We start from the raw sequence: 21,805 nt of genomic DNA, 5'->3' as shown, positions 1-21,805 counted from the left end.
CACTTTTGGATTTTGTTCGCAATGTGTTTGATTAGCTCCAGTCTTCAGGCGAATTAGATGTTTTTGCTGCAAGCCTGTTAAAAAATTACCAGTAGTGGGTGATTTGCCATCAACCAGGGTTACCCGTACTCACCCACTTGAGCAAACAGGTGTGGACTATGTAGAGCCCATTTCAATTTGGTTGAAACAATTGTGTCGTTGTCCGATTCAAAAGGCATGTGTCTCCAATTTATTTATTTTGTAACAAAAGCTGTCCACATTGAAATTGTGACCGACTTGACTGCTGATGGTTTCACTGCAACTCTCTCTCTCTCAATGAGAGGATTGTGTGCTGCTCTTTATTCCAGATTGCAGCACTAACTTTGTGGGGGTGTCCAGACAGGATCTCCCGAGATCTACATCCTTGTACTCCACTTGCTCCTCACCGAGGAGGAACGTGGGAGGCTGCTGTTGTGTTACTGGCGACCAGTCAACCAGACTGATAACTTCACGATAGTGCACGCCCGGACGTACTGCCGTTGCACAGAACGTCACACCTGCCAGTTGTCTTGGGATGTGGCCGCAAGAAACCAGAAACAGCCTGGACCGTCCGGCGTCACCGCTAGGTCTCGCTGGTGGGTACACTGCGTATGATTACACTCCAATCAACTAGCTATCATAGAAAAATAAATTAAACATTATAGGGGCTGTCACTATTTATAATCTACATTATTTAATTCAAATGTACAACCCAAAATATTGATATATTTTTTTATTAAACTAGTAAAGTTTGTCTGGCATTTTAATCCTAGGCCACTTCTGACTACTTTAAATATTTTGTTAGTTTAAAATTTTTGAAGTTCATTTTTTGTAAATAATACCCTAATTTTGTAAAGAGTGATATCAAAACTGTGGTTTTACAGCAATAACTTCCTGATCATAGCAAAAAATCACTACTCAATTTGTTTACACGCACTGATTCATAAATTTTCCAGCACTGATGTAAAGCCAAATTTATGTAAATACGCTACACATAGGTGATACTAAGGGTTCAGTTTTGGTACAGTGTCTGTGTTTACGTGGTTACCTAATGAGACTGCATCACTCACCGGGTGACATGTCACAGCGCCAGGTGGAAGTGAGGCATAACAGCAAGAATTTCAAATCAGTTTTATTTCTGTGAAAAATATTTATATGCAACCATAAAAATTTGAAAAAGAGGTTGTAATCAGTAATGAGCAATGCTATTATGATGGAAACAAATAATGCAAAAAAAAAAATCATTTTCCCAGTATTCAAACTGCAGTCCTGTAGATTCTAATAACCTCTATTTCAACGAGACCTTAAGCTCAATCCATTTTATTTTCAACTACACTAAAAATGTAAAAAAAAAAAATCACACATTTGGATGTCATACAAGGCTATCACACTCTGAACTCAGTAGCATCAATTGTAGCAGACATTTTAACCAACTTCACCATAGAAGTTCGCAGCAAAAGGTAATATTTCTTTATGGTGCTGTGCGGAGAAATATCATAAGTTTCCACAATGTACCAAAAATTACCCAAAATTAAAATTTGTTAAAATAAAACTAAGTTTGAAAAAACAGATTTAAATTTTACTAGTGATAACTCTTTTCTTTTTAAAAGTAGTAAAAGTTCAACAAAAATAGTGAATTAACAGCTTCGAGAGGCTAAGCATAGAACTCTGCTGCCAAACACACATGGAAATAAGTAGATTTTAAGCACCCATGGAAAAAATTGGCACTAAATTAAATGAGACCACAGGTGAAAAGGAAGCAACAACTACAAATAATTTTCTTATTTTCAAATCTAATCAGAACTTAAACCATTCATTGGCAAAGTACGGCCCTTCGGGCAGTCAATCCGGCCCGTGACATGGTTTTGAAAACCCCTACAATTACACATAGGACAAACTGTATTTTCTGCGTAGCTAGAATAGAATAACAATTTTCTTCTCATTGCGTTTTAAGTACGGTATTATCCCATTTAATATTAACTGAGTTTGCACGCAACCTCGCGTAGGCATAGTGCCGTAGTAGATGTCTGTAGCTCGGCAGTTTTAAAAAATAATTATGTAGTTTGAAATATTACTTGCTTTGAAAAGGAGGGTAAATTGGACCAATGACTAATTTCATAGTTGTGTTTAACATAATTAACTTTAGAAAATGCTGGGCCTATTCAATAACTGAAAAACTGTTTATTCAAATATTAAGATATCTGCTTCCAGTCACAGTCTTGTCATTTTAAAAGCATATGAAAGCAATTATAATGAACATATACATCATACATGTGATGGAGTGGTTCCTGAAAAACATTATGAAAAAAAAAGTTAAAATTATTTAGTGATAGGCAAAATGTATTTATTAATTTATACATAAGTAGCTCTTAAGCTCTAAGGACATGGCATTATGATTGTTATAAGTATGATGCAGGCACTTTTAAAAGTTAATTTTCATATTTTAGTTAGTTGCTGTCAAAAACAATTCCATTAAAACATGCTTCAGTAATGTGTATATGTCACACTGGAATACCTGGACTGCACCTTAGTGCAAGTAGTGTTTAGTAAAGAGGTTGTTTTACGACAAAAAAGTAATGTACAATTTAATTAATTGTATATCTTAGTCTGCAAAGCATTTAAAATTATATACGTTTTCTTTATCAGACATGCAGGTATTTATAAACGTAAAACGAGCCGAGCTGATAAGGAAAAGCCATCAGCAAGCGGGTGTTGCGTAGCAACCGGGCTGCAGATGACGTCACAGCGGAGTGCCCGCTGTACATTGTCCTTATGGGATCGAGGCAAACTCTCTTTACTAAACTTGGGTCTCACACACCAAGCAGAATTTTTTTCTCACTGTAAGTTAGATAATTATCAAACTACTTTTTTCTTACCAAATTAAATGCTGAATATTTTTCAAATAAATGTTGTTTATGTTATTTTTAATTGATTTCAACATGGTAAAATTTAGTAAAATCAATAGCTTTCATTTGTTTTGTAACATTTTTGGGCAGGTTGAGACATATTCAATAAATCTTGATGTAATCTTTTTATTTCACTGGTTTATTAATTATTTGTAAGAGAGTCTTTAAAGACTACTAGATAATTATTTTAAATCAAAGTGTAATAAGTTATGTGTATAATTGAGTTTTAATGAGTGAGAAGGGAACATATAAAGGTTTTAAAGTAAAATAAGACTGCAGTTGTTAATAAAATAATTAAATGAAGAAAGTTTTTACAATAATAAGCTGTTACAAGTATACAAATTTAGTAAAGTGGGAGGTAGTACAAATATATAAAAAACAAGTTTATATAGGTTATTAACATATACTTAACAAGGTATATAATGAACTACAAGATAAATTTTAAGTAAAATAGCACAACCAATAAGAACATTCCAAAAGGAAAACCTGTCAAACTATATCAAAAACAAATAGAAAAAAATAATTAATAGTAAAAAGTGCCAGTGGCATAAAGTTAAGGACACAAACCACGGATAAAAGACTAAGGCTAAGAAAATGTGTCTCAGGACATGACCAAATTCTACAGTGCAATTGTAAATGTTGAAATGCTGACATCAGGGCAAGAAAACTTTTGGAATTAACAAGCAGAAGAACACTTATAAATTAAAGGGGTTAAAGATTGAACAGAAATGAAACATGTTGAATGGGGAAAAAAGAGTTGTGAATAACCAATCCCAGCACGAAGAGGAAGACCAAGTCCTGCGACGTCCAATGGAAACTCACCAAGTCAAAACAGTCGGTTGTGCTTTCACAGCTCTGCTGCAGGATATCTGCACTGTTTGACAGGCGCATTGTTCCTGAAAACCGCTAGGAACAGAATATTAACTGGTAAGTCGATAATGCGACCGAGGACAGTAAGAAGAGAATTTAAAGGGCCACTCCTACAAGTTCTGATGCAGAATTCTCTATGTGGCTGCCATGTCCGAGGAATTTCGGAAATTCTGGAAGTAGAATAGACAATCAAAACTAAGAAACACCAGGAAAGACATTTTTTTTAAATTAATCCTTTCATATACTATTCTTTTTTCCCCTCATTAAACACTAAACAGTTACTGAATCGGAAATAACATCTAAGTAATAAACTGTTTTATTAATTAATATACACATTTATATATATATTTATATATCTATACTAATATTATAAAGCTGAAGAGTTTGTTTGTTTGTTTGAATGCGCTAATCTCAGGAACCACTGGTCTGATTTCAAAAATTCTTTCAGTGTTGGATAGTACATTTATCGAGGAAGGCTATAGGCTATATTATATTATCAATAACATTAGGGATCCTTACTAAAAGTCCAATTTAGAATCAAATGCGTTGGAGGGGGTTAGATACAACATGCAGTACACGTACGAAGTGTGTGTTGAAAATGCCGCAGGCGCTAGAAGTTTATTTCCTATTGCCTATTAACATTGTTGCCACGCACTAGATGCCTTATCTATCAGTATTCATTCTTAATTTTCCCATACAAGTAAAAAACACCCGTGTGATATTAACAACGAAGCAATAAGTACCCTCATAAGAGTTCAATTAGTATTTAAATACTTTTTATCACTTTAAATCGCAAACCTAAACTATTGTTTTTTTTTCCTCTCTCTGTATTTAATTTGTTTTTTATTGCCCTTTTTTCAAGTATATATATTTTACAGACTTGAAACTTCACAGTAGTGTTCTTTATGTTACACAGCATGACATTTTCCGAAAATTAGATCCCATGAGTGGTTAAAACCAGGCAACAGTGGGTACTTTGTCTGCATGAGAACAGGATTTTGCATTGTTCATGCCTTCTCCGTCTCCATGGCAACGGGCATCGCGCGGCAGTGGCGTACCCACAAGGAGGGGCATGTATAATGAGCGGCGCAAGAGTGATCTGCCTGTAGACTGCCATAGCGAAGTACGGGTACATCAGTTGTACGTTGCGTGCACGAGTCGGGAAACCATCGGTGCTATTCATTTTCTCTCCGGTACATTATACAGCATTGTAATACATTTTCACTGAATTTTTTTTATTTACTATTACTGTAAATGGGAGATGTGGCTTAATTTTTTTCCATTAGTATAGCCGTTCGAAGCCGGGTCAGGCAGCTAGTATTTCTATACAGCAATGTCTTATAAATTCCTGTTAAACGTAGTAAAATAATTTAGTTGTAGGTATCAATTTTAAAACCTCAAATTTTTAAGACAATGAAGCAAAAAAAATCCAAGCGCCTTAATAAATCCTATGCACCATTTGTTAATAAATTTTTTACAAACAAAAGCTATCTTGGTACTAACATGTTTTAGCTGATTTTCAACAAATATTTTAGTTTGGAGGATAAAATTACATTCTTCGTTACTCAAGTACTAGGTTTTATCTAATTACAATTAGTTCAGCCATTTTGGCATTAAGCTGGAACTAACATAAAAAAATTAAAAAATCTGGCCATTCACATTTCATATCAGTATAGACAAGAAACTACAGTACACAAAATTATTCCACTAAGAAACTAGGTCTTTCGTGATGAGGGTTAAGGGGACGTGAATCTCTTAGTCAAATTGAATTCAGCAGCACACCACAGAAGCAGAGGGCATTGGAGGGATAAGATTGCTTTGTATTTGGCAGGAAATGTCGCACGTTGCAGGAAACATGCGGGCCCCTGCGGCAGGAACTCTAGTGAAGATAACGCTTATCTGCTTCACCAAAGCAAATAGAGGTGCCATAGTTAATTCCCACTCACGTTAACTTGGCTATAATCCTGAAGAGCTAGCTGCCATCGACACCCAGAACGGCACAAGAACATATCAGAATCCTGTTTATCAGGAGCAACGGTACTCTAGGGAACAATGTCGAGGCAATAATGACTGCGGAGCGAAAGACTGCGACGGAAAAAAAATTACAAATGTCAAGGAAGTCCCCACTCCACAACCGCATCCTTCCACACAGCACGTAGCGGAAGGTTGCGTAATTTAAACCAACACGTCAAGTTGTCATCCAAATGACTCAACTTAAATAAGGTTACAGCACTATTAAGATGGAACAGTAACCTTCTTAACAGTGTGATAGCCTTAAAACATGTTGTGAACTGTAACTATTTACCCAGAAATTTTTTTAAACCTCAGAATAATATGTACCTAAAAATGTTTTTGGCACATACCAGATATTTGCTAAATGTTATCTTCAAGGTATAAAGGTCATGCAAATGATAATAATTATGAACATTTATTTACATGACTTTTTACTGCTATTTAATAATATTTAGTAAATATCTCTTAAGAAATTTTTAGGCAAGGCATTAAATACAGAGTGATAAATTTACAGGAATAGCTCTTAATTGACCACAAAATTAAATAATCTACATGGCGTGAAAACAAAGCCTTAAAACAATACCAAAAAATTTATAAATTATGAAATACATTTTTATTTAAAATTTATAATGATAGTAGTCATCAATGTATTTTAATTTCCTTAGTTATGTTTCACCAGCCTAATGCATCTACGAGGAAAAATTCTGAATCTGAAAGCATACAGATGAATCCATTTTACACAACAATCAATAAATTTCAGGAGCAGCATTTTATCAACACAAAAATACACAATCTACTGACTTATCACTCCAAGGTGCAACACCATATTTATAGAACTTTACCTTAAATACTCTGTTATCTTTAAGGCCATAGAATATGAACCCAATGAGTTTGAATATTCTGAACATGCTAAATAAAAAAAAAATATTGGTGTGCTGCATATAATTTAAATGAATTTTTCCTCAATCATTACTAATAGTTACAGTAATAAACATCAAATATATTTAATTCCCTGCCTAAATATTATGATAGGTACTATTTATAACTTAATACTGATAAGGACCAACCATTCTTGTGTAAGGTAACAAGCACAACCTTGCTGGATTATCTTCCACACTTATTAACTTTGTGCCATCTTAGGTGAGTTTTAATACTAAAAACACTTAAACCAGGTAGAAAACACTTAGAGGTAAGAATTACAGTAGTTATTAAAATAATTACATGAACATATTACATGGATAATCAAAAATAATTGTACATATTTCTATGTTAATGGCTAAATAAGACGACTTTTATTTAACATAATTATTTATGAAAATGGTTCTCTACTATCAAAAACAAAGCAGCAAATGTAAATGCACTTGAGTAAAGACTAATAGTACACCACCAAGTGAGACGTGCAACAAAATGTTAGTGCTTCAATAACCTCTGCATGCATAATGCGAGCAACTGTCTTGAGTTTCTGAAAATAATAAATTCTCAAAATGGTTCCATTAGAAATTATTACAAACAACAAAGCTCTCAAACAGAAAACATGCACCTGTTTCAGATTATGGAATAGTTTGCAGAACAAGATTATTTACACAACTCATCAAGAAAAAATGTACAAGCCATTTAACATTATAAATATTAAAATATCTTTGAATTTTATATACATTCCACTGATTACGTAGTAGATTAAAATCAAAAGAAAGAAAAAAAATATTTTTACAATTTTTTTAGACATGATTAGCCAAAATATTTAATTCCTACAAATAAATTACACACACTATTGATTTGCTTGACCATACTCTACAGTTCTTTTACGCTCCACGATACAAGACCAAGCAAGGGAGTAACTATGGAAGAAACAAAAACAAAACAATGTACTAAGGCTGTATAGTTCACTGAACTCGGCTCCACAACTGGTCCTAATAAAGTAATACATCTGTAGTACCCAATCTTAAAGTCCACACAATTGTTACAAATCTTTTATACACACAGTCTCTGTGGCTTAATAATGAATTTGTTGATAGTCTAAATCACTAAAAGAACCGAGTATGCAGGACACAACTTCAGACTGAAAACTACGGTACAATCCAAAATCCGGTCTCTCTTGTCTACAATGGCATCCACATATTATCTGATAGCATTAATTACAATAACTTAATAGAATTAGGCGAAAGCCTAAGATGCTACTAATTACTTGAAAAGGTTGCCTAAAATGAGTGCACAACATAAAATGATAGTAGTTCACAGGTTGAAAGAGATTTTTTAAATTAAATTTCGGGATATTTAAAATTTATAATTTGTACTACAAAACAGCATCAGTAGCAGGGGCAAAACTCAGAATGATTCCCAGAATTCCGTTTACCATTCCAGTCTAACAGTTACCATTTTACAAAAGCAAGCAAACCCTCACAGTGAGGGGTTTTTAAATTCCAGGAGAGAGTCCTCCCCTGACCCCCACCCCCCCCCCCAACCGGGATTTACACCCATGATCAGTAGCATAACAAAAATTTAAACTGATCAAACTGACAACCTGAAGCTTTAACTCATTCCATTCAGTAACTATCCCTTCTGATTTATGTTAATACTAGCTTTTCCCCGCAGCTTCGCTCGCATTGAAGCCATTAAATAAGTATCAGAGATCATTACAATAGAAATGAATCAATAAAATATATTTCTCTGTAACAAAAATAAATAATTTTGAATTTTGACCGTCAATACAGTCCAATGGTATTACAGTACTCAGGGTTGGAACTTCATAACTGGAATGCTAGATGGCGTTAAAGTAGCTAGATTTTGAGATTTTTTGACAAACATTTTTTTATCTTTCGTAAAAAATATTTTTTTTTCAATAAAAAGTATCCTATGTTACTTCTAATACCTCCAAGAAAATGTGTACAAAGTTTCATGATGATCGGTTAAGTAGTTTTTGCGTGAAAACGTAACAAACAAACTTACATTTACCTTTATAATATTAGTAGGGATATCATACATCAAGATTGACTAAGTTATACACCACAAGCCAAAAAAATTTAAGGAAAAAAACTTAGAAAAAATCTGGGAAATTGAAAATCACCACATGGGAAAGTAATTATAATTTTATCTCTAATTTTTTATAGAGCAAATGTGTAGTAAACAACGTATTTTAAACCTTTTTCAAGATCATATCCTCCACAGCAAAGTTCAGCACCGCTGGTTTCCAACAAACGAAACAGGTACACATTCAGACAGCTCCGGTCTCTTCTCGCAGTGGAGTGACCCAGGTGTGCCACACTAACTACAGTACATCACCCCTACAGCAAGCCGGGTTAGAGAGAGTGTTAGGTGCTCAGCGGGGCGTGGGCGGAAGAAGAGAAGCGTGCTCGAAAAAACAAAATTCACTCCCAAAAAAATACCCACAATTAATAGATATTTCAGAAGTCTTCCACATCAAGGAATCATGTATTAAAGATTTTTCTGGAATTTGAATCAAGGTTGGGCATGTTAAAAAAAAAATAGATTTCAAGCTCTCACTGCCATAGTCTAAAGTAATGAACTGTTTTAACTTGGCTTCAAATTTAAAGAAACAAATCACAAAAAAATATTCATAGTACTCATAAATAAATGAAAATAACTGCAAAGGTAAGATCAGTTACCCTACAAAAATATTCTATATATTCAAACTATTATTTTGCACAAATAAAATCCAGTTGCAAGCAAACAATGCCTTATGACCAGCTAGTTTGTTGCACTGGCAGCGAAATTATTTAAAGTGTATTAAAAAAAAGTAGATTCGGCCCAATCCTGAGACAACATAGAGTAGTGAAGATGACACCCAGATAGACAAGGAACATCTACAGAGCCAAACTCAACAAAACAGTCGTAACTACAACACGTAAGGATGAGAATCGCAAGGGCAGCACAAACCTCTACTGTGGCCATAAGTATGGAAGCTAAATACAGTTATAAAAGCACACAAGTACTGTTATAACATAATACTATTAAGGGTGGGTACTAATTGATCATATAAAACTGACATTTGCAAAATGCTAATTTTTAAACTATAAGATTATATACAATGTGAAAATTACTATTGTATGAACTTTATATTTATAAGGAATTGTATAAAATTAAGCTATTCAGAAGACAATGATGCGAGTTTGCAACCATTCCAATATGTTCAAACATTTCTCTTGTGCATTAGAAGAACATACTTGAGAAATTCCTTTTGCTGCCTAACACTCTTCAAGGCTATTTCTAAAATCATTTTTCAAACATGTGAATTTACATAATAATTCCTTAGGTACAAATGATTTCTCTAACAAAACATGATCACTTTCAAAGAAATAATGCAAACCTAATAAAGCAAGATGATTGTGCCACCCTAGCATATTTTCATCCCTTAATTTATTTTTCTCTGTCTTTAATGTTTTACCTACAGAGCAAATCCTTAATCCAGTTATAGACCTGGAAACTCCATTTGCTGCAAAAAATAAGGAACAGACAAACACTTTAGAGTCGTAAACAGAGAGCTAGTCACAAGCACAGGCAAAATAATAAATGTGCGAGCGTGTTTCAGAACAAATGGTTGGTGTGTACTCGTGATATGGTGACATACTATGCCGTTTGCACTCCAATACAGTAAAAATGTGTAATCCTGGAAAGAAAACAAATACAAAAACAACCACTACTAGCACACAATCTAAAATAATACCAGATTTCTATTTTCTGTAACAACTAGATGTAAAATCTACTTATGTACAACACTAACTGTTGAAGTTGTGCAATAAATAAAAAGACTAAAAATTATGGCATAGGGCCTACTCCAACCATACTTAAATATAAACATAAATATCAACACTAAAATAACACAGCATAACACTAACTTCTAGGAAAAACAGATGATAAACATTAGCATTTGCTATGAAAATGTTATCAATAAAGAGGGACTTTAATTTCTACCATTCAGATTTTTACTTAGCTGGTTAAGTCAAACTGTTGAAAAGGAAACATATGTAAATTTCTTGCAACATTAGTTCATCTTGCAGATAAAATAACAGCCATTTTATTATCTGTTACTTTTAAAGACAGAAACACCAAGACACTCAAATATAAAAATCTCAGTGATTGTATTTACCAAAATAATAAAAAAGAATTGGAATAATTTTATAGCAATGCTATACATTAATGTTAAATTAAGTTTACATGTTTTGAGTACACCAATCCCTCACTTAGCAAGACTAATGTGTTCTTGAAAATGTTCATGTTATTTGAAATTGTATATTCTGAAGCATTAGTCTTCACAAATAGCAAGACTAATTTACTCAAAGTGTTCCAAAATGCGTAGGGAAATATTCTTCATGTAATATGAATGCGTAGAATAAGACTCAATGATAAATACGTCACATTTATCTTCATAAGCCTGTCATCAAATACTTTGACAAATACGACACTGTGTAACGGGAGATAGGTTACGTACTTATCGCCAGCGGCTGGTTGGCTCATATTTTTTTTCCATTGCACCATTCATTTAACAACCTTTTCCATGTGAATCATTTGTTCATTTCTGTTCTGGTATCTAATGTCAAATATATTCCCACTAGTCCAACCCACAGCATCAGACTTATATAAAAGGTTGATAGAGTCCTTATTTTGTACGATTGTGCGCACAGTTGACTTGCTAGACTGAAGTTCATCACTGCCCAGTCTGTGGCCAGGCGACAACGGTACGGCCCGGCGGCATACGCTTGGACGTAAAAACATTTGGTCCTTTACACTCCACAGCCACAACTGAACTTGCCATAGCTGATATTTGTACAAAAAACCGATAGCATAGTCAGACCTGCATGAGTATCTCTTCCCCCCTCGTATAGCTCACTCTATGCCACAGTAGCTCTGTTGTTTACAGAGTTTAAGCAGAATTTGTGGCATCATGCCCAAATTTCTTTGCCTGTAACAATTTCATGCTAACTGAAATTTACAAACTTGTTATTCAAGTAAAATTAACATCGCTGTAAACGAATTTGCGCAATTTGAAGACGTGTTAAGTGTTGGATTGGTGTATAGCCTTGTGTCTGTATTTGGACTACTAAGCATTTTTTTTTTGCAGAAATATACACAATGCTCACACACAATAACTTGGCGCATAGGCCATTCAAACTTTACATGATAATTTATAATTAACAATTGGAAGAAAAATAAACCCTGCTCATAATCTGGGAATGAAAGAACATGTTCACATTTAGGTACAGAGCTACTTAAAATGTTGCTAAAAATCAATTAGAAATTTATGAGACTCTTAAGATTGAAAACAACATTATCTGACAGGAAATTTGACACACTTTTGAATGGTGCGATTGGATTTGCTGTGACCTCAGTATTCATGAAATTATTAGTGTTATCATACAACAATTTAGTGAAAAGTCAGAAAAACAAAGAATATTTTTAAAAAAAATTCCAACAAGGCATTTGAAATGTACAACTGATTCCCAGAGTTTGGCCATTCAGTATTGACACATCCTGATTAGGGTCATTCAAAGCCAAGTGTGATTGGTATCAGTGGATGGCCATGATTGGATGATGGTCTGCCAATCAGAATGTTTTAGATTGTATTATGGAAGCAAAAGTTTCATTTATGTACAAAATAATTCTGTAACAGAACTAATTTTATTTAACAAACAAAATATAACTAAAAATATGGACTACATATGATTGACCAAATACAAAAACCAACCTTTCGTCAGTTAAAATAAACTTTTTTCTAGTGATCAAACACCACGTTTATAGTCATTTACCTACTTTTTGAGGAATAATCCACCAGGTACTCGGTTCTAGTAATTTTTTTTAACCCATTATTACTAGAACAATGTACACTGAAAGATCTTTAAACTAGCATTCTTCACTCAAACACCAATTTCTTTCAAATTTTTTCAGATGGACTTCGGCAGTTGATGGTGGTCTCCAATTAGCATTACTGCGCTGCTGCATTTTTTGTTTACTCTGAGCTTATTGTTACTGTAGGTTTTTATTTCAGTACAGTTTCTCATGTTTTCTAAACAGTTACATTTCACATTTGACGCGTACAACCTGACAGTATCAGAGACTTTTTTTTCAAACAAAGGAAATCTCATCTGTATTTTTTTTTCTATATGTAGAGCAGTTTATTAAAAATTAACCACCATTGTATTCAATATTGATTTTTCTTTGGTACTCCAATTACAACTATATTATGATCAAATTGCTTATCTGGCATGACCCCTCTACCTTGGGCTCTGGTAATAATGTTACAAGACATATTTGTGTTTCACTTATTCCCATCACTGGAAAAAAAAGTATTATATTTCTCTCTCCACTGTGAATAATTTTATAGCTGCACAACCACTGAACGCTAGAATCCATCTTCATGTCGGACATTCAAACAAACGCCCGTTAACAATGGTTTCGCACAGCAATAAGCTGTGTGATCAGGCACCACCACTGTGGCAACCGCCAACCTGCACTGTGCATTTTCACCACTTAGTTTGACTTTCCGAATACCATCATTTGCAAATATATACATTATTACATGATTTTAACCCCATTACAAGAAATTGTCTCACGCTGTTACAAAATCTACTGAATGGTATATGTAAAGGAAACTATTTCTAAGCTTCAAGAGGATGTACCGACACGGCCCTAGAAATCACAGATACATAACTTAATATGATTAAAAACCCTGTAGATTAAAAGATTAGTTCTCTGGGTGTTAGGGAACAACGGGCACAGAAGGAAGTGGAAGTGCGATTCGAGGAGGGGGAGGTGGCACGGCGGCCCCCAGTTGCCCAACGAAGGTTTGCTAAGACTGCATAACACGCGCAGCAGGCCAACAGGTATGTCAGGGGGGAGGGGTCAGTCCGTGGGAAGCCACTCGCCACCGCCACCTGGGACGATGACGACCGATGAGTCACAGCAGTATCATTACTTAATTCATTAACTAACTGTTGCAATAACTTTAACTACATAACTCCGTCCATTGGTTTAGTTATTTTTCCTTAAGCAGGCATATAACCTTATTTTTACATATGATGAAAATAAATCTTATAAACACAATCAAAGACACACACACACACACATATATATACAAACACACTAGCTTATAACCCGTGGCTTCGCTCGTGGCAACTTCAGGATATTGCTGATATTCCACCACTGTCAAGACATTTTTGTGAATAATCCCAACACTTTAAACAAAAAAAGATCACACTGAATATTGGGTATAAACTTGTAATATTGTGAAACGTACCTCAATAATCAACACACGGTGTTCCGCCTGAGGCCTGAGGCAAGGGTCTACATGGATGGAATGGGGCTGAGACTCATCTATCCTAGCAAGAATGCATGAAGGGAGATGAGATGGGGTATGAATTGGTGCGAGAAAATCCACTGGCCATGGCATCGTCTGCCACATTTCCCACTTGCGAAAATCCAGGTTCGACTCCGCCGGGAATCGAACCCTGGTCGCCTTGGTTGGGGGGAAATAAAGTTGAAAGTTCCAACAACTCGACCACTGCGCCTCTTAGTGTCGTAAAAAGTAATATTAATTTTAAATATTGTTTAAGTACACAGACTTTATAACTCTCGGATTAGTGTGTTTGGAGATTTGCCTTGATGAAATCATACATCACTTTTTTGTTTTGTTTTCATTTTCTAAGACAGCCTATTTTAAAATTTGTGAAAAAAATGCATTTGTATTTAACTTTAATTTATATTTTGACATCTCTAACTTTTCCATTTCTATTTAATTTGATTATATCCACAGAATGATTAAAATAAAACTTTTTTTACTTCATTATAGACACCTACATTATTTGAAGATTTTTGAAACAATCACATCTTAATTTGAAATGTACTGTTACGAACGCGAGAGACCCGACCGCGATGCCAGGTTCGGAGCTGGCTGGCGGCCCTGCACGGCCACGTAAGGCATGCCACGCGCGCCAGGCCGGGTTACAAGGGTCGTCGCTACCCCCCTCTCCCCCACGCTCCCCGCAGCTGCTCTCGTCAGTTCTAGACGGACGCCACAGAACACGCCGGCCTCCGCGACGGAGAGGACCGGTGAGTGCCGCAAGTGCTGTGTTGAGTCCCGCGACGCGTTCGGCGACAGTGCCGGAACTCAGAGCGTTCCGCGAGCGAGCGGAAGAGGGTGTGAAACCCCCTCGAGAGCGGCGCGATGCGGAGTGACGGGATCGAGAGTGGACCGAGTGTGGACAGGCACGAGGTAGGGCCGAACCACTGAGGCTAGCTCCAGCGAGGAGTGCGAGCTGCAGAACTTGACAAGACCTTGAGGGACTTCAAAATAAACATTTTTAAGTGTGAGTAATTGGCGATTAGGACTTTTTTAAGAATAATTATTTATTATTAATGTAAATATTAGTAATCAATAAAACTATAATTAAACTTAATTGGGCTATCCCTTACTAACCCAGTTCTCTCCACATCATATAAATCTTAACAGTATAATACTGGTATTAATTTTCTTATGGTTTGTATGAATAGATTAATCTAATTAATAGTTATGCTTGGTACTAATAAATCAAATTTCAAAAAAAAAAATTCACCCTCCGTTTGATTAGTCTCATTTATATGATTTTTTTAAAAATTTTTTTGTAAGTTTTCACGGTTTTCAGTTAGAGGTGATATATGCCGTAAAAACCACAACTACTATTATAACTTAGCAAAAAACTATACAGGTATCTATTGAAGTACAACTTTTAGTTTGAAAAATAGAACATATTATTTTTAAAAACTAAAGAACATTCTTTCATTGTTTTATAAACTGAAAAGTAAAAAAAAAAAAAAACTTTAAGTAATTTGTTCAATAGCAACAGAATCAACTATTATATAAGTTTTTAATAGTTTAAAATAAAAATCAAGTAATAAACAAACCAATTTCAATGGAAAAAAAAAGCATGCAAATCTTGATATAAGTTGTCCTAAATTATCTACCACTAATTTCAATTTGTTAGGATAGTCCATGCTTGATATCAGTTTTTTAAATTCTCTACCACTAATGGCTATTCTTTAAAACAGAGTCACTATGTGAATGAAAGAAGAGAGCACCCCACACTATTATTTCATCAAAGTAAATTGTTTTGTTTATTAGTTAATTCTTTTGAAGCTTATTAAAAAAAAAACTTTAAACAGAGTCCTAGTTCATTATATCACTGTTGAACAAATTACTTAAAATTAAAGATTATTAATGTACTTTCATATTACAAAATAACTAGAAAACATGGTGTGAAATAAGATAAATGGATCTTGAAGACCCTATGAACCATCTTAGTACCAAGTCATAGGTAGCCTACCATATTAAAATACTTATATTTGAACTTTTAACCGGAAATTTTAGAATACAATAAGCGCAAAGACAAGATATTATGATGCATCCAAATCCATCTACGAACTGATGTCCAGCGGAGATTCTGCCCCGATTCTTCAACCGTATGTGTTTGTTGACAGACGAATGCAAACACCAACTACAGCAAAATTACGGTAGTAGTTCCACTGTACATGCATGTAGTGTTTGTAATTTGTTATTATTTTGTAGATATGTCACTACATTTCTATTGACCTTTTAAACTAGATGATGTTTCAAATATATTAGTAACTTCACCACAGCAATTCCTAATTTTGAATATTTTAAGGCATTAATATGATTAGCTAACCAGAAGTCCTGTATAGCAACCTCCAGATACTACTTATATGTGATTCTAATATGTTTTTCCTGAACTACCAAGTTTGAACATAATCAAATTTTTATGTTTTGAGTCTATATATCATACTGACATTCATTATTTTTATCACTAATACCTACCAGAAATTCAAATTATTCAAATTGGTCCGTAAATAAATTGAAACTATAATTAATGTCGACTATAAATAACTTTTCACAAATGAGTTTAGGTATAGTAAAAATACAAAGACAATTATACCTAGTTAACTTCAGTAAAATATTGTATTGAGACATCAGCCTATCTTTACATGATTTTAGTCAAATTCAAATAGGATATTGATAGATATCTTTGAATGCAACCATATTAAATTTGTTTTGAAATTTATAAATTATATGTGGTAATAAGTATTTTGGTTGTCTTTTATCATATCTGTTGAGGACAATTAAATAAAATTAACTTCACTAAGACCGACAATGATACCAAATACAAGCGGGAACTTTTATAATGTATAAAATGGAAACGTAAGGAAATAATATATAAAAAAGTATGGAAACAAGGTAAACTGTAATGGTTACGGCTTTTCTGTTAAAAAAAAATCCAAAATTCCAAATGTGTTTTTGAAAATGTAAGTGAAGATCCTATTACTTACCTTGAAAACACGGTTTCGCAATTTTTAATGGTATAGGTTACACTAGGCAGTCTGTGCGGTGTGACGGCCGTCACCATTGCGCTTAGCATAGCAGAGACTGTTTCCCACAAGAGACTGTCCTGATTGTTGTCATTGCCACGCTGTTTACTGGATCCTTGCCAGCAACGCAGCTTTAGCTTCATTAGCATACCTGAGGCTGTTTTCAACGAGAGATTGGCCTGATTGTTGTCGCCCTGCCGTTGAGACCAGCTGCAATTTGATCCTGCAGTTCGCCAGAGATCCTTAGGAATACTGTGTAGCCAAGGCTGTTTTATAAAAGACAGGGATTTTTAATGTCAGAATGTTACAGTCGGTGAAAAGACAATAAAGGTGGAAAATGTTCTTGACCCCATCTTTAACATTGTAAACCGTCACTATGTTTACAGTTTTTCTTTTTTCTTTTTTTTTATGAGATTATGAGTTTAAAATTGATGTAATTTATTTAAAATGTTTTATGTTAAAAAAAAGTAAGAGGAAGATGTGAATAGAGAGCCTCAAATCTAATTAATGATGCTATTGCAAAGCTATTTTATCTATGCATTTATAAAACCATTACTATAGTTTAGCATGGTTTAAATTCTCGTTATTCCTACTTGCATAAGTCTGTAGATTTTCAATTCCAGCTTTGGTTAATTCATCTATGGTTGCTATAAACAGGTATTCGTTCGATAGTGGTTTTTCGAATATGGCTTTTTTAAAAGCAAATAAAATAAGAAAAATTATCTGGAGAGGAAGATACGTATTGAGTGAGGGTCGTACTTCTCTTTACATTTCCGTTCAGCTCACAAGAGGAGATTACAGTGGAGTTCCGTTATTTTGATAGACGTCAAGTTGGGTTCATGAAATTCTGCATTAATTTGACAGAATTATGGATTTTCCGAACTTCAAGAATGAACTTACTCTTCGGTCGATATCTACATTCCTGACCATCCTGGGTTCGAATCTTCGTACTTTCAATCCCTGAAGGACGATGGTCGGTGCCGTCAGTCGCTGTCACAAGAATTCTGAGGCCTGAGTTCCCGACACAACCATGACGACCATACATCTAAGGTTCCATGTGGTCTACGTCGGTGAGATCGTTTCACATTAATTATAAAGACTTTTCAGGTTCAGAGGAGGATGCTGGACTGCCGTCATCTAATTTTACAACTAGAACAGTAGTATTTGTAGTTTTCAGCTGATCAAAAACGTCCTTGTCTCTGGTTACCGCAATCCAGATGTCCAGTGCTGCAGAGTTTGAAGTGTCTCCGAACAACTGAACTAGACGTAAGGTTACGTGAATCGTGACATTACTAGTATGAAATACCTTTACTTAGATTTTTGGCTTTCTAGGAATATATTTCCACATAGGTACAGATAAATATCACTGATCTAGTATATATGTTATTGAGACTATTTGATCACCTAAATAGATGTCATTTATGTTTGCTTGTTCTTTTAAGTCAAGATAATAAAACTAATATTTTGGAAGGTATAACTAGTTACGTCAAATTCCTAACCTTTGGCATTATTTTTAAAATATACATTTGACAAATTGAATTCATAATTGAATATTTAGTTTATGATTCACGCTACACTTCCTTATTACATATTTTAGACACTTACATGTCTTGTAAGCGGAAACAAATTAGCCAGGAACAAATGAGTGTAATAACTTGGATAAAGCAATATTAATAAGAGGAATCATAATCAATTGTTTATTTCTGGATATATATATATATTAGGCACCCAATTTCAATAAATAATATCCCAAGTTCTACAACATACTGACAATAAAAAATCCCTGTCTTTAAGAAGAGAGGGTAAAAATTCAGTATTACGTATACAAGATTATCCCTCTATCCTGAAAGCATAATCCTGTATACACTGATCCTGTGGTACTTTATTTTTGCCACTTTAATTCAGTACGGAAAAATATCCTGAACATAACCATAATTTTAATATAACAATAATGATCGTAAAATCTATACAAAAAAATCTACCCAAGACCATAAAAATTGTTGATACTGTTATATTTGAGTTTTTGATGTATCCAGGATGTTTTGACGTAACCTACTAAATAAAAACAGCAAGCAACATGCACCACTAGATCAATGTATACAGGATCATGCCATCAGGATGAAGTGATAAACTTGGATACGCGATACAAGTTCATTACTGTTCGCTGTATTCATAAGGACCTCTGGAGAACCAAAGAATTAAGTTGCAGCTAGTATCAAGTAAACAATAGGGTAATGACAAGATCCGGGATATCTCTAATCGAAAAGTCTTGGCTACGCTAATATACCATAACATGGCAACGGTCACATCTCTGGCTAGTATCAAGGTAAACAGTATGCTGACAGAAAAGACCCAACCCATACAATTTACCACAAACAATGTTACAAGGTTTTTTTAATTGCATAGGTATTTGCTAGAAACCTACATTCAAGACCATTATCATTAGGTGTCTAATATCAAACATGTTACCTACACAAATATTTCCTTATTGTAAATTAAATTGCATATCCATGCAGAATGTGTCTTTAAAGTGTGAACATTTTTGCATTTGACCACATGTCCAAATTGGTGATTTATGATACAGGACTACACAGTAGAATAAATATTGTTTGTAATGAAGTGCGACTAAACAAATTACAAGAGAAAACATGGTCACTTTATTATCACAATCAGGGAATGTCAAAACAAGTAAAAGTAACTAGACAGATCTTCATCAGAACCACTAAGTGAAAGAATATACACAAATACACGAAAAAACTCATTAACACAAAAACAACTAAATTAATTTATCTAAATAGTAATATATTACGCTTTCTCATCGTTACGCAAATATTTACTATAAATGCAACACTTTTATATTTAATTGCCTAACCTCCTACTGTCAAAACATACGTTTAAAACAGTCTAGTAAAACTACACCAAAAATTGTCTTACCTCTTCTTCTTTGACAGGAACGCGTTGCCATGGGTCCGCCAAGATTGCTAAAGGCATAGCTAATTCACATTCACTTTCACAATAATTATGTTTCCAACGCAAGACTCCTAATTTTCATGTTCAAAGAACCATTCAACATGGCGGTATTCGCACAGAGCAAATTTCTAACCTTGGTCAAGTTCCATATGTATATGACCAACACCAACAAAATACATACTGTAGGATTCCATGATGGTTTTACACTAAAAACCTCTAATTAAAAACATAAACCCAAGATAATAGACACACTTTTTTTATTTAAAAAAATCAGAAATGAATAAAAATAACTTAAATATGTAAAAAAAAAATTCAAAAAATTGTTTAACCGGAAAATAATTTTGTTTTAAATAAACGTACTTTAAATATACTAAATATTAACCTCACAAAAACAATAAGTATTTATTAATTCATAGGGATAAAAAAGAGGATTTTCAGAAATCAAAAATAATTCGAGCGTTAACTAATTGTTTTATTTACAATAGGTAAAAATCCATAATTTTTAGCTAGGCCGTAAGATCTTATGTATATACTTTTACCAACAAAAAATTGCGCCGAATGACTGAAGTAGCTGACGCAAAATGTGCTTGATATGAATAATTTTTTCTTCATTCTCAATCAAAAAAAAATGTTTTACAATAAGCATACAAAAGTGAATTTCTACTCAGCAATAAACAAGAAAAATTTAAGTTTAAAAAAAGTACCTACTTAAAACAAAAATACTAACTAAACATGGACAACTGCAGCACGATTTTTATTATAAATTTTAATTCATAGGGATCAAACTAAGGATTGTCCACACATAACTTATTGTTCCAGGGTTAGCCCAAGGCTTTCTTTACAATTTGTACCATCCACAATTTTAAGCTGGGCCGTGAGATCTTCTCTATATACTTTTACCAACAAAAAAGTGCACCGAATGACTGAAGTAGCCTGCGCAAAATATGCATGAATTTAATAATTTTTTTCCTTCATTGTCAGTCAAGAATTTTTTTTTTTACGATAAGCATACAAATGTGAATGTTCTACTCAGCAATAAACCAGAAAATATATAAGTTTGAAAAATAAGTACTTAAAAAAAACACTACCTAAACATTAACACTGCAGCCAGATTTTTATTATAAATTTTAATTCTTGGGATCAAACTAAGGATTGTCCACACATTACTTATTATTCCAGCGTTAGCCCAAGGCTTTCTTTACAATATGTACCATACACAATTTTAAGCTGGGCCGTGAGATAATCTGTATATACTTTTACCAACAAAAAAGGGCGCCGAATGACTAAAATAGCCTGCGCGAAATGTGCTTGAATATTATAATTTTTTCCGTCATGCTCAAGAGAAAAAAAAAATTATTTACATTAAGGATACAAAAATTAATGTTCTACTCAGAAATAAACCAGAAAATATTTAAGTTTGAAAAATAAGTACTTAAAAAAACACTAACTAAACATTAACCACTAAAGCCAGATTTTTATTATAAATTTTAATTCATAGGGATCAAACTAAGAATAGTCCGAACATAACACATGATTCTAATGTTAGCTAAAGGTATCATTTACAATTTGTACCATCCACAATTTTAAGCTGGGCCGTGAGATCTTCTGTATATAATTTTACCAACAAAAAAGTGTGCCGAATTGCTGTTGTAGCCTGCGCG

At 33.9% G+C, this 21,805-nt stretch overlaps 1 protein-coding gene across 8 annotated transcripts in view; it reads right to left on the bottom strand.

Moving 5' to 3' along the window:
• Nucleotides 1-20,328, bottom strand: part of LOC134537948 (ribosomal protein S6 kinase 2 beta) — a 146,767-nt gene extending 126,439 nt beyond the window's left edge. For 2 of the 8 annotated variants that reach the window (XM_063378950.1, XM_063378955.1), the window contains exons 1-2: nt 20,109-20,264; nt 10,214-10,257 (exon numbers count right to left, since the gene is read on the bottom strand). In XM_063378950.1, coding sequence (XP_063235020.1) covers nt 10,214-10,257; nt 20,109-20,139 — 75 coding nt within the window. In that variant the 5' untranslated portion in view covers nt 20,140-20,264. Of the gene's footprint in view, nt 1-5,740; nt 6,078-10,209; nt 10,258-20,108 lie in introns of those variants that run through there. The other 6 variants (XM_063378947.1, XM_063378949.1, XM_063378953.1 and 3 more) reach the window with 6 other exon arrangements.
• Between the last annotated feature and the right edge of the window lie 1,477 nt (nt 20,329-21,805).

Source organism: Bacillus rossius, chromosome 12 (assembly GCF_032445375.1).
Source record: "Bacillus rossius redtenbacheri isolate Brsri chromosome 12, Brsri_v3, whole genome shotgun sequence".
NCBI classification, from domain to species: Eukaryota; Metazoa; Arthropoda; class Insecta; order Phasmatodea; family Bacillidae; genus Bacillus; species Bacillus rossius.
This window is presented reverse-complemented; position numbering and strand designations above follow the sequence as displayed.